This window comes from Chionomys nivalis, chromosome 1 (assembly GCF_950005125.1).
Source record: "Chionomys nivalis chromosome 1, mChiNiv1.1, whole genome shotgun sequence".
NCBI classification, from domain to species: domain Eukaryota; kingdom Metazoa; phylum Chordata; class Mammalia; order Rodentia; family Cricetidae; genus Chionomys; species Chionomys nivalis.
The window spans coordinates 142,892,231-142,906,648 of record NC_080086.1 but is presented as its reverse complement, the minus strand read 5'-3'; the positions used below and the strand labels follow the sequence as shown (position 1 = coordinate 142,906,648).

General features: G+C 45.2%; 1 protein-coding gene across 2 annotated transcripts in view; it reads left to right on the top strand.

The window, feature by feature from the left end:
• Creb5 (cAMP responsive element binding protein 5) overlaps positions 1–14,418 on the top strand; it is a 315,746-nt gene that overhangs the window by 282,997 nt on the left and 18,331 nt on the right. For both annotated transcript variants that reach the window (XM_057777595.1, XM_057777588.1), the window contains one exon: positions 13,140–13,463. In XM_057777595.1, coding sequence (XP_057633578.1) covers positions 13,140–13,463 — 324 coding nt within the window. The remainder of the gene's footprint in view (positions 1–13,139; positions 13,464–14,418) is intronic.

Here is a 14,418-nt window from a genome sequence, read left to right as displayed (position 1 = left end):
ACCTTGGTAGTTACTGTCATTTGGGATGAAATCAGCCAAACCCAGGCTGTACGATATATTCCGGTTCCTTCCCTTCTCCCCCTCTAGAGCTGCTAGTTCTGAACCAGGCTGCCTGACTGTCCATGGCTTCAGAAACAAACCTCCTGAGTAAGGAACTCCTCATGTGGCATACTTCTGTTACTATGCAGACTTGTGATGCTCCAGTTTATTCTTTTCTATCTGGTAAAAAGGCCATACGTGTTCAGTAGAAACCTCCAGGTTTTGAACTTGTATGTTTTCCTGGACTAGCAAGTCACAGTACCTCATTGTCTTTTGAAGGTAGGCAGTAGCAGCGAGACACCATCCAGTTACAAGGTTAAAAAGCCTGTGTTTATAGTGTGCTGTGTTGCTATGCTACAATATCTGGTGGGTTAAAAGTGTTGACTACATTTTCAACTTACATCTTCCACTTAGGATGGGTTTTACCTGGACACCACCCCACCATCCACAGAAAAGCATCTCTGCTTAACTGATGACTGCTGCTAACAGAGATCTGAATTCTATCTGAAATCAAAGTGAAGCACATCTAGGCATGGTGGTGCATGCCTCTAATCCTCGCATCAGAAGGCAGAGGCAGGAGAATCATGAGTTTGAGGGTAGCCTGGGATACTAAGGGAGACCCTGTTTTATCAAACCAAGAGTTGGGAACTATAATTCAAAGATAGAGGGCTTCCTTACTATGTGCAGGGCCCTGGTTTCTATCCCCATGCAATCTAAAAACAAAGCAAAGAGCAATACACTTGGAGAGCTTATCCCTCCGCACAAATCCAGGCTTGAGTGAGAAGTATAACTGCTGTTTCAAGCAGTCAATCTATGTCTGGATGGTCAGCATAGATAGGGTACACACTCCTAGGCTTCTAGAGCTGTTCTGCTATGTACACTTGTCTGTAAATGAATATACATATTATATTTAATATATGATAATATACAATATAATATATGTATTCAAAACCTGGGGTAGTAGAAGCAAGGGACTTGTATGCCTCTATTTCCACTACTCTTCCTCTGCCTACATCTCTCTAACATTCCACTCAAGAGCGCCCATTGCTTCCAAGAGAAGCAGTGGTGGGTACCCAGACTTAATTTAGGCTTATTAAATAGAATCAACAAAAGCACTTAGATGTATTTCTCATATTGGAATCTGATTTTAAACCTGTTTTCTTCTTAGAGGAAATAATTGGAGTCATTTGCATAATATTTCTTTATTTACAAATTGGATTTTAGTAGCCATCCCTCCTGTGTTCAGAAAGGACTTTGAGCTACTAAATAATAGAACCAAGTGGGTTCATTTAAAGCATGGCTCCACTCAGAGCTAATGGTGCTTTTACTATAATAAGTCACGGATTGGACTCTCAACAGTTTTTCTTTTTAGCAAAGTATATAGTATGTGGTACCCACCAAGGAGGCTGAGTAATGATGGATTTCCTTCTGTTTATAAGCTTTGGAAAGAAGTCAAGGATAGTTTTGAGTGGAAAAAAAGAGAAAAAATAAGTAGCAGAACTGAAATAATACCAAGAAAAAATATTAATATTTTTCTCTTTTGGGAAAGATCCCTAAGACCAACAATGAGGGTTCAGTGGGTAAAGGTACGAGCCGCCAAACCTGAAGATTTGAATTGAATTCCCAGGACTCCCATGGTGGGAGGAAAGAAATGGGCTCTGAAAGCTGCCCTCTGACCTCCACATGTGTGCTGCGACTCCCACACATGCACACACATGCATATGGATGTGCACATCCACTTGTACCGGTATCACTGAAAACTGAAGATAAAAATGTTTCTACTCAGATAAGCTCGGTGTCACTAGGCAGATTAGACTAGGTAGCAAGCTCAGTGAACATGAACACGGAGGAAATATTCTCACCCACCCAGAGTGCAATCATTTCCTGACTGAAGAAGTCCTCTGAACTCTGTTGACTGCAGACCTGAGCGGTCTTCTTCAACACGATGCCATTCTGAAATCAGCCGGGGGCTGGGCGGGTTGGGATACATTCAGAAGGGCAAGAACAGCTCTTCGTTGCTAGAACTGCCATCGCTGCTTCCCATGGCTTAGTGACTAACAAGTTTGTGAGCCATTTTGTTAGGTTCTGGTTAACAGTATATGGTTTGAAATCCTTACAGAAGTGGGAAATTTTCTTTTTTATTTCTTTTTTCTTTTTTTAACTTTTTTTAAAATTTTTTTTAAAAAATTTTTTTGGAAATTTTCTAGTATAATGTTCTCCATATAAAAACACTCCTACAGGATGCAGCTTCTCCCTATCCATCATAGCAAAAACAGATTTTCTTGCCCAAATATGGAGAAATGAAGAATTTCCTTGATAATAACCTTCTGGTGGTGAATTAGTCTTGAAACTAGGGTGGAGCAGACAATTCTCCAGAAATGGGGGTGGGTTGAACTTGTTTCTGAGTGTAGACTGTGTTGACTCAACCTTGCACTCACTTCTCCCTTTCAATGTCCCGACTCCTCCCTGCACACAGGTATCACACCCTCGAGCAGAAGGTATTTTCTATCTGTGGTAGAAGCTTCCTCCCTCCCAGTCCTCTTGCCTCCCTTCTGCCCTGTCCTTGCCAGCCTTGTTCATTATGTTCTCTGTCTTCCACTTTTTCTCCTCTAACCATGCAAGGGCCTCACCAAGCAACCTGCATCCTAGAGAAAAATCACCAAGTTTCTGGCCTCTTTTATTAGCCTCCAAGCAGATGGCTTAGTATTTCTTCATGAGAACTTTTCTTGTCTCCAAATGTGGGGGTTGAACTATGCCAACCTGCTTCGTAGCTTGGGAACCTTCAAGGAGCCTTGACTCTCTTCAGGAAGTTAGTGGCTAGCCCGGACTACCCCCAGTCCCCTGTAAACAGTTGCTCTAGCAAGGAGGAGCCAGAAAACTAATGACCTGGGCTAGAGAAGACTGCAGATTGTGAAGAGACGAAGTCCAGCTTGTGACTTCTCGGAGGGGTCATTTTCAATTCATCAATGAACCAGAAAGCCTTCTAGGAGGCATGCGTAGAATGGTACTCAGGTGTGACGATGATTTAAAGAGATGGTGGCACAGTTCCAACCCCATCGTCTGCCTTGCCTGTGTTTCAGGCGGTAGAGCAGTAGGCTTAGATCTCTGGCTCACTGAAGTAGCTCCATGGAGACAACAGAATCGGGAAGAAGGAAACTTAGCTGAAGCTACAGTTGTTGTAATGTGCAAATAAATGACTCTGATGCTGTCACCTGAGAAACAGAGGCCTGAAGAACTCCTAAAAGACTCAGTGTCTCATAATACTGGTACTAAGTCAGTTTTAAAATGGAGGAGAGATTCACAGGGATCTGGATGCTGTCTTCTTGACCATAGTTTTAAAGCTTTATTAAGAATACCTTTTTGCTGTATACACATTCAAGTGTGGGTTCTTCATAAGCTATGAATCTCTGCCATGCCCACATTTGAAATGCTTTAAATTGTATGCATCTGGGGTCTCTCTCTCTCTCTCTCTCTCTCTCTCTCTCTCTCTCTCTCTCTCTCACACACACACACACACACACACACACACATGAAGGTTGCATGTGATGGTGTCTCTAGACATTGTTGACTTCCTTCTGGATCTCTCTGCAGGCTTTCCCTGCCAAGAAAGACCAGGATGTTCACAAGGACAGCATGTGTAGAGCCATGGGGCTAATGCCAAATATGCATTTCCTCAAATAACTGCTGAGTCAAGAATCAAAATCTAGACCAGAGAGGGTGGGCCTGGAGTTCTTTAACCTAAAGATAGAGTCATCTAAAGTTAGTTTTGTAACTATTGGTTGGACCACTAATACCCCTAAACCCAAAGAGTAGTTTGTATGGTACTTTTGTATCAACCAGAGTCTTATCATCTTCCACTCTCCTCCCACATCCATGAATATCAATGACACAGGCTGGACTGGACACCCAGCGCATGTTAATAGCCTTGGGTGTGGACACCGCCATTGACTCCAGAAAGAAAAGGAACACCTGAAGGGCCCTTGACCCTAACGACCTTAGCAGGACCTTTGACCCAGTCATATAACTGGATCGAAGCCAAAAGATGATGCTTCGGAGTGTCGCACCATGGTCAGTTCTCCCAAGGGTTAGCCAGCGACATGTCCACAAAAAGTCCTTCTCCAGTTCCTCTGGCGCTCGGGGACAGACTTCACAGTTAGAAGTGTGGGTGTCATAGTGGTTGGGGTGCCCTCTGGGGACGGCCTGAGTGCACTGCCTCCTTACTGATGGAGCTGTCCTCCCAAGAGCATGGAAAGTGATCCACGGGAGAACCAGGTGATGTGGTGGCAGTTGGCTGTTCCACCCAAGTATCCCCCGCCAAGTCCTGCACCCCCAGCATCAGACATGACAATGGTATTATTGTCACCTGCTTGGGCCAAGGAGTGCATTTAAAGGGTACGACGTATGGAAAGTTGTACTCTGGCCATCTTGCTAGGGATTATGGGAACTTGAGCAAGAGAGGGAAAGGCTTTTCTTCTTTATTCATTGCACCTCCTTTGCCAAATCATTAGATCACAACTCAGGAAAGGCCCTGGATGCATATGTAAAATGAAGTCCTTGGGGAAGTTAACTCTAAATTTCCCGATTTCTGTGCAGCTAAAACTCTAATCTCAGGGCTGTGTGAGCATGGCGTTTCCATGGTGAATTACAAACGCAAAGGTCTGCTTTTTCTCGTGTACGTTACTGCCTGTGATCCCTAGGAAGACTTCATCTGAAATAACATAACAAGGGGTTGCATTTTTCCAATAGCAGTTGCTTCTATAAAACTCAGGAGTGAGCCCTCTCCTAAAATCATCTAGGTTTGCAGGCATTGGGGTTTTAGGGCGAAATGGTGTGTGCAACAAGACAAAGGGAATGTTCTCTGACGGTTGCCTCCTGAAAGACCCTTTCTATGGATAAAACTTCAAACCTTTGTTTGGACTACTCAGGGGGACTGGCAGGCAGCTTGCTGACAGCCCACTGTGTGCTCAGCACCTTTAACATCCACAGGGAAACTGGCAGATAACTACGTTCTAGGGAGCAAATTACTGCCAAGGTCATCTTCTCGTGTTTTTAGGCTCAGTGACTTAAAAGGAGCAGAGAGCTCTAGAGCTATGCGATCTCACCAGGTGTCCAAGCAAGAACAAGAAAGGGAAGTCCAAGAACAGGCATTTTAAATGGAAAACTGAGATTGTGAGATGTCTTCCTCATTCCTTCATGCACGCGTGCACACACACATACACACACACACACACACACACACAACTATTAGCTCACCACTGTCTCTGCCTTGCTATTGAACATGGTTAGATGGGTCAACTTATCAATTAAAAAAAAGGAACGAATGCTTGAATCGGGTAAATATGCCCGGACATGTGAACCCTGGACACCCATCCCAATCCTACGGGGGGTGGGGGGGGATGAAGCCCACATGATGCCCAGATAAAAAGCTGGCACGCTCCCCAGAGAAAACTCCACTAAGGGTGGGATATGATGCTACCATTTGAGGGGGACAGCCAGAGAAGGAAACCTGGACTCATACACGTTGTGACCATGTGTGAATCAGGGAAGAATCAGGCTCTTTCTGTCTAGCCTGAAGAGCGTCTAGTCCAGTATGACATGTAACTGGAAAACTACCTCGGCTGATTCAATGACTGTATTGCGCAGGGATGTTTCACAACTCCCCGATCTTATTACACACGTCCTTGTGCCACACTCTGTATCCCTCAGACTGTTTTAGACAGTAGATTTTTTTCTTTGTTTTGTTAACCAAGCATAGGTATTGCTTCACTCCTGTTGAATTCCCCTGGGTGGGCAGTCTTGTAGTACTGGCAGCCGGCATATCTAACCTTCTATTGGCCCTCTATCACCAAGTTGGGACCATGTCTTCCTTTTAATTTTAAGCCAGCTAACAGATGACTGTGTCGTAAGCAAAGGAGGGGTCCAGTTGCTTGCTGAAGGGACAAAGTCCTAGGAGACAAACACTGGAAACCTGATGTGGACTGTTGGCATTCTAGAACCAAGCGTCGTCTGGCTCTCTTCTAGACAGTGTTGTGCTTCCGTCAGAGGGAAAGAGATTCCCGTTTAGCTTTGACTTTAACACTTTAGCTCTGTAGTGCTGAGCTTGTGCCTTAGATTTCTATTGCTGTGCTAAAACACCATGACTAAAATCAACCAAGAAAGGAGTTTATTTCACCTTTGAGCTTGTAGTCTATCATCCAGGAAAGTCAGGGAAGGCTCTCAAGGAAGGAACCTGGGGGCCGGGACTGAAGCAGGGACCATGGAGGAGAGCTGTTTTCTGGCTTTGCTCATCGTCTTTTCTTATAGCACTGAGGAGTACCTACCCAGGGGTGGCTATCCATAGGAGGCTGGGCCTTCCTGCATCAATGGTCATTCCATAATATGCTCAGTAGTCCTCATTGTCTGCTATGTTCAGCGAGTCCGGTTTTATCCCATGCTTTTTCAGACCCAGGCCAGCTGGCCTTGGTGAGTTCCCGATAGAACATCCCCATTGTCTCAGTGTGTGGGTGCCCCCCTCACGGTCCTGAGTTCCTTGCTCGTGCTCTCTCTCCTTCTGCTCCTGATTTGGACCTTGGGATTTCAGTCTGGTGCTCCAATGTGGGTCTTTGTATCTGTCTCCTTTCATCGCCTGATGAAGGTTACTGTTCAGGAGGATGCCTATATGTTTTTCTTCGGGTTCACCTTCTTATTTAGCTTCTCTAGGATCACGAATTCTAGGCTCAATGTCCTCAAGAACAATGGCAATGGGTTTTTGATCCTACTGCACGTACTGGCTTTGTGGGAGCCTAGGCAGTTTGGATACTCCTCTTAATAGACCTGGATGAAGGTGGGGGGTCTTTGAACTTTCCACAGGGCAGGGAACCCTGATTGCTCTTAGGGCAGACGAGGGAGGGGGACTTGATTGGGGGAGGGGGAGGGAAATGGGAGGTGGTGGTGGGGAGGAGGCAGAAATCTTTAATAAATAAATAAATAAATAAAAAGGGAAAAAAAAGAAAAAAAAATGCTCAACAGCTTGCCCATGGGCTCATCTGATGGGGTGTCTTATCAGCTGAAGTTCCGCCTTCCCAAAAGACTCTAGCGTGTGTTACAATGGCATGAAACTAGCCAGCACAGGCTGGAACCCTGGCTAAACAAGAGCTCCGTTACTAAGCCACAATCCCAGCCAGTTGCATTATTATTTTTTTTAATCTTTTTCAATTTGAGACAAAATTCTTATAAAATTAACCACTTTATAGCACGCATGTCACTAGCCCTTACGTCATTTGGCAGACTATGTAGTTGCCACCACTGCACTTCCAACGTGTTTTCCACTCTCACAGGGTGACCCTGTGCCCCTTACCTAGGCCCTGGCCACTTCTAGTCTGTTCTCTGGCTTTGCGTGTATTAGATTCATCATATAAATGTGAACTTCTGGGTCTGGATTTTTAAAATATACTGTAATGTTTGTGACATTCTATGTTACGGTATAATCGTCCCTTATGTCTTTTAGTGAATTTTTAAATTTTTAAAGCAAAACCGCAGTATTTTATTATTGAGGAAAAGGGGCTTTGATGAGAAACAAGTAGGATTTTAGTTAATTATCTTCATAACAATTCTGGGACATACGAGTTCTAAGAATTAAGCTCATACAGTAATTTTCAGTAGACACTCTGATGCCCACATGTGGACTCGGATATTAAAATCTGCCGTACATATGATGCTCACAGCTCATGTCCCTTTCCGTGCCATCCCCTCTATCCCTTACTATTCTTACCTTAGAATAAATCTAAAATCGAAATTAGTTCTTTGTAGGTATTAAAATCAGTGACTAAATAACTGACTTAATTTCTGTTTATTTATGTGAACTAATTAACTATGTTCACTTCAGAAGTCCTTGCAGGTAGTGGACGTCGGGAGTCTTTAGTACTAAAAGCTCACATCTAACAAAGCCTTTGGTCTCACACCACTGGGCACCACCGGCAGTTGGTACTAACTCCTTCCTTGGCACCACTATGCGGAAGATGCCAAAGAAAGAAGACACTGCACCTTGAAGCAGTGTTTTGAAAAAGCCAGTCGTAGCAACAACTGTGGAAAATGTGAAACAGAAATAGAGATTTTGCCACATTTGTAATAGCTAGCTTGTTCCTTGTGGCCAGCCCAGGAACTACATTTCTGTGTGATCACTTACAAAGGGCAGTTTATAATTACAGGTTTTCTAGAAAGAATGTTCCCACCTTCCCCACCTCCCACCCAATTGAATTTCAAGTAAAATTTAATAATCTAGCTTGGCTTTCCAAGGCTATGAACAATTCCAAGGCAATCCACCCCACTGACGGAGCTTTCATATGAACACAAATGTTTCTAATTGGCCCGAACAAGTCGCTAATGGGAGAAAGACTGCCTGGGGTGTGTGTGGGTGTGTATGTGCCATGCTTGTGTTGTGTGTGTGGGTGCGTGTGTACTCACACAAGCACACATTCCCACATGCTTGTGAGACTGACGACGTGAGAGTTATCTGGGGTTCACACAAGATGTGCTGTGATAAAAAAAAAAAAAACTGAGCTAACTGCAAGGGGGGCCTGGCACCCTGGCACTCAGCAGTGGCACCCTGAAGCGGAGAGGGGTGGATGGCTAGTTCTACTGGGACTCAGTGCCAGGGCAACAGGCCCACGCTCCCACAGGAAACAGCAAACAAGCAACTGGTGAAGCAGGCTGATGGAACGAAGACGACCTTTAATTGACTGAAAACAGCTGTGTGCCGGGGTCCTCCACGGAAAGCCAGTCCAATCTTCCTTTCTCCCTTGTAGCCTCGGCTCAGTCACAGCCCTCGTTTTTAGAGCTGGAGAAAAGTATCTGTTTATTTGTTCATCCACGTCCTTCTCACACTCTTGTCTTCTGGCCTGTGACAGTGTATCATTTCAAACAAGACACCTCTCAGCTCCACAAAGAAAGCTCATTCTGCAAAGCACAGCTCGACCTCAGCTTCACAAAGAAAGCTCATTCTGCAAAGCACAGCTCGGCCTCACTTGTTGATCATTCATCAGACCTCAGAGAGTGGCGTGCATTTATCTAAACTGGGGGTATTTTGTTGGTTCGTGGAGCACGTGCTCCCTTTGGCGGGCGTGGCAGCACCACACCGGGGAGCAGCAGTTCTGTGACTGTCAGAACCGCCCCAAACTGGTCTGAAGTGGCACTGGCGGCGTGGGAAAGGACTTGTGCAGGGCAGCTGAATGATTGGTTGTCTTCAGCTGTGCTGGAGGCCCAGAGCTGGAGGATAAACTCAGGCGAGGCCCAAGGTTTTCTAAAGGGAGTCAAAGTCCTCATTGCCGTACCGGAGTGTAGTTTTTCTCCACTGAGTCTTAAAAGCCCTGGTTTGATGTATCTTCCATTTACTTCAGACAGCAAATAACAAAGTGCCCAGTGCCGTGCTGGCGTGGAGTCAAAACCTAATAAATATTTGCTGGGTGAATAAATAGTTAAATGGAATGTTATTAGCGTTGCTAGTGTTATTGCCTTGGCTTGGAACATACAAGAACAGACTTGAGGCAATCAAGTAATTTCCCTTCATCGGTACAAGCTAATTATTCGAGAGATGAAGATCGGGTGCGCGGTATGTATTTGTCAGGCTCCATTTGCTCCTAATTAAAGGTGGGAAAGGCAGTCCAAGCATTGAGGAGACAAGACGATGGCCCACTCCAGCACAGCTTTTTGGGTTTTCCATGCCTTGATTTCAAAGAGAAATGAAGATGAATTTATTGTGCCCCCCCTCAACCATTTGCTTCCTTTTTTCTCTGCCATTTTCTAGAGGGTAGGCTGGGTACTGGGGGGGATAGGTCCTTTAATATCACTTTTAGGGGTCAACTGTCTCCATGACTTCTGCTAACAAATATATCATCCTCCCGACAAAAATCGTGTGTGGTGTTCCAAGACAAAAATGCTATGTCTCCACTCTAAGCCTTGGAATTACCTTGGAATTCATTCATTCATATATTAATTTCATATGCAATTATGTATTAGTTTCGGTACTGAAGCTGCTAAGTTAACACTTAACAAAATCCAAAAATGGTTCTATTCTCATGACCCGGTGATGAATCAATACTAATGGAATAACCATCCTAAAAGTTATAGGGCAACATATGCAGTATTTTTCTAAAAGGTGTATGACTGTACTGGGAACAGACGTCATTGGGAATTGACTCTGAGAAGAAGGCAGGGAGGATTTTACTAGTGAGCAGCCTGGAGCTAACCGTTATATCTTCAAAATGTCTGAAAAAAAAGGAAAAGCCAGCTCAGACAAGAGCCATCAGACACTGATGTGGCCGTGTGGGGAGAGCAGGGCCTGGCTAAGGCTTACCATATCCGTTTTGGTATGAGTGGATGTAAGGATGGATTCCTCAAAAATACAAGGGGAGAGATGATGCCCAACCCTGGATGTTTCTGTGCGGTAGCAGACCTCCTAGAAATTCTCGTCAGTCACCCCCCTTCCTCCTACATGCAGAGGGCCTTCCATCCCCAGCTGCCTGCTGAAGTACCAGACGCACATGTCTGCTTTTGCAACCTGCAGCGTGACCGCTGTCTTGTCAACTCTACAAGCTCTTCCTTTTTGTGATGGGGAAGTACCATGACACAACTAATCCTGCTTCCGGGAGAGGGTGAATGACGTGGCTTCCCAGACTCACTTTCCCATTCAGAGGGGGCGCCTGCCCCTTACCAGCAGCCGTGCCTGCACATATGCCTTATCATGTGTATTATCCATAGAATATTAGCATAGAATGAGGACAAGCCAGGGATCAATTAATGCTTGATTGTTCATATTAGCTACTTTTATGAATATAAAATGAGTTAAAGTAACAGAAAAAGTAACATATTACAACCTTCGTAGAAATCATTGTTTGAGGGCACATGCCAGCTACAGAGGAAGGCGCGAGGGCACAAGGCAAATGGCTCTTACTTTTTCACACAATACTCTGGTACCAGTTGGATTTTTTAACTGTAAAACTGCATGCAAATATATGTGTGCAAGCATGTCTGCATGCAACCCAGGCTGGCCTTGAACTTGAAACTTTCCTGCCTCATCCTCTTCAGTGCTAGAATTACAGGCCCACTATGGTTTTATAATGAAACTTGGGGTTCATCTAGGTATGATGCAGGAAGTCAACTCAAAACACAACTTCAACATAATCTCCTTCATTCATACTTTTTTTTTCTCTTTTAAATTTGGAAAGAGCATTCAGAACCTTTCCGGTTAAGGGAAACAGCACTATCTGAAGTGATTCATTCCATTTTCAAGCACTCATTATGACTTCTGATGTTCCAGTCATCCCACCTGCTCCTCCCGTTCTCCGTGTGCTAACGCGGGCTTCTGGAACGCTGCTCACCCACTGCTACAAGCAATACACTGGCTCCAAGTGGCTGACTTCATTCCACTCTTAAGCATGGCTTAAATTTTTTATAATGAACATTTTTGTTTTGTTTTGTTTTTAGAAAAACAATGACATCACCTCTCAAACACAGAGCTGAGGAGCGTCAGTTCACATTCCTGTTTAGTAGTAAACACAGGACCCAAGGCCTAGGCTTTGCCAGGGTTAAAGAAGCTCACCTTCCTCCTGATTGTCTTTAGCAAGTTGATGCTGCCCTCGCCATGGTTACTGCTCATGCAGGAGAGGTCTAGTGGACTTCCTGGTTGCTGAATCGAGATACAGAAAGTATCTGTAAGATGATCGTGTCCACACAGCATTCCGTCCTGTCCTCCTTTGGAGGTGCTTTATGTGTAAGATTCGGTTAGCTGAGCTGGTTAAGATGAGTGGTGTGCTGGCTGGAGTAGCCTGGTGTCCGTTCCCATCTGAAGGCTGGTCTCCATCCCAGGGATGCTCAGCACTCTCATCTGATAAGAACACAAATCTGGAGAGAACTTGAGCCCCCTAGCCTACCTAAAGCTAACATGGGCAAGCTTGCCAGATTCTCATATCCCCCCAGCAAACATTTCCAAGCAGTAACTGCATTGTGGGGTTTTAGCACAGCAGGGACCTGCAGGATCAGGACAACGGCCCACACAGAAAACAAGGCTAAAGGAACTGGGTTACTACTGACAGCCGACTGACCCCAGCCCATAGGCCAAATGGCACTTTGTGCTCTGACTTTGTACATATCATAAGCAAAGAATGATTTTGACATTTTAAGCGATTGGGCATAAAAATAAACAAAACAAGAAAATACTTGATGTTGTGACTGTTATATGAAATGCCATTTTCCTATACACAGTAAAGTTGCATGGCAGAGCAGCAGGTGTGTTCTCTACAGCTGCTTGGGAGTTAGGATGGCTGACCTGAGAGAGTGAAGTCCACAGTGGGGCTGTCTGAGAACGTGGGCTGTCTGAGAACGTGGGCTTGCCGCTGCCCTAGGTTCAGGCGGGAAGCTACTGGTGTTCTTGCCTGTTTTGCAATGAAGGACATTTCTTGGTGGGCATGCACCTTGGTGGCCGTCACAGAAGGTGATGTGCAGTACCACAAACCGTTCTATTTTCCTCACTTCATACTTAGAGTTAGAAGAAAGTTACAGTGTGAGAAAAATACGGTTTTCAGGAGCGGTGGCGAGAAATACCATGACAAAAGTATTTCCCGGTGCCTTATGGATTGCTAAGGCTGATTTGAACTCTCGAAATAACAATACTCATTTTCCTGCATGCTAACATTTGATGTGATCTCTTCCTTACATTTGAGAAATCTTTTGAGAGACAAAATGTTTTATACTTGTGGTTCCTGCACACTAGTGAGAATGAGACCCCTCCACTAATGGCATTATTATATGAAATGGTTTCATTTGGTTTGTACTTACATTTTGCTACCAATAGGACATGATGAGTTCAGTAGGAAATGCCTTTTGGTAAACCTTGATAGGATGTCTTATATATTTGATATAACAGTTGAGTTAACAGAGCAGACAGTGACCCTCTACCTATCAAATATTTTTTTAAAGTGAGATTCTACAAAGCTACCCATTCACAAAAGCTACCGTAATCATAGCACCAAAAATATTATAGAATTAAATGTATGAGTCGTTTTGCTTCAAAATCTCCACCGTGTACATAAGTGACCTCGGTTTCCCTCCCCTTTTTATCGTTTCAGAGGTTGAAGGCCGCGCTGACCCACCACCCCGCGGCCATGTCGAATGGGAACATGAGCACCATCGGACACATGATGGAGATGATGGGCTCCCGGCAAGACCAGACGCCGCACCACCACATGCACTCGCACCCGCATCAGCACCAGACACTGCCGCCCCACCACCCCTACCCGCACCAGCACCAGCACCCCGCCCACCATCCCCACCCACAGCCTCACCACCAACAGAACCACCCGCACCACCACTCCCATTCCCACCTTCATGCACACCCGGCACACCATCAGACCTCGCCACACCCGCCCCTGCACACCGGCAACCAAGCACAGGTAGACTTTCACCCGCATTTCTTCCTTCTTTTCCGCATGCCAACCGCGCAAGCGCTAACTCCGCAGCCATCTCTTGCTCCCTTGTTTGATAAGCCTAGGTAGGTTCTTCAGCTGATGTGCTGGGGAGCTCTGTCTGTTTCCTAGGAAGTGTCCATGAACGATAAGATGCGATTGGGTCATAATTTCTATAAATAATGTGGTAAATTTCCGCTTCAGTCTCTAGGGAACAAATGAAAACTAGAAGTTCTCAAAACCCTGTATTTTTGCAAGTGTGTCACAAGGTTTGTCCTAAAAAAAATAGTAAATATTGATAGGAGAATTAAAAGAAACTTAAACAGGGCTAGAGAGGTGGCTCAGCGGTTAAGAGCACTGGCTCCTCTTCCAGAGGTCCTGAGTTCAATTCCTAGCAGTCCCACATGGTGGCTCACAACCATCTATAGTGGGATCTGATGCCCTCTTCTGGCATGTAGGTATACATGCAGACAGAGCGCCCATACCAAAAAAGAGGCAGGGAGAGAGAGAGAGAGAGAGAGAGAGAGAGAGAGAGAGAGAGAGAGAGAAACAGAGACAGACAGACACACACACACAGAGAGAGAGAGAGAGAGAGAGAGAGAGAGAGAGAGAGAGAGAGAGAGAGAGAGAGAGAGAGAGAGAACAGTTAAAAGGCTGGAGAAACAATGAAGAAGCTTGTCAAGGGATGCTAGGGTCCAAGGTGCTGTTGAGATGGTGAGAAGTGACTCACCCCTGACTGGGAAACACTTTGGAGGAAGCAGAGAGGCAGCCAAGCTCCGCAGACAATCAGACCAAGAGAAAGGTCAGCTCCCAGGGGTGCAGTCAGTAGGACTGACCAGCAAGACGACAAGCATGCAGACTGCCCTTAAAGAGAGTTGGGGGACCAGGCAGACGTTATGTCACCCAGGCTAAGAAGACAAGCAAGTCCCTGTACAGAACTGGG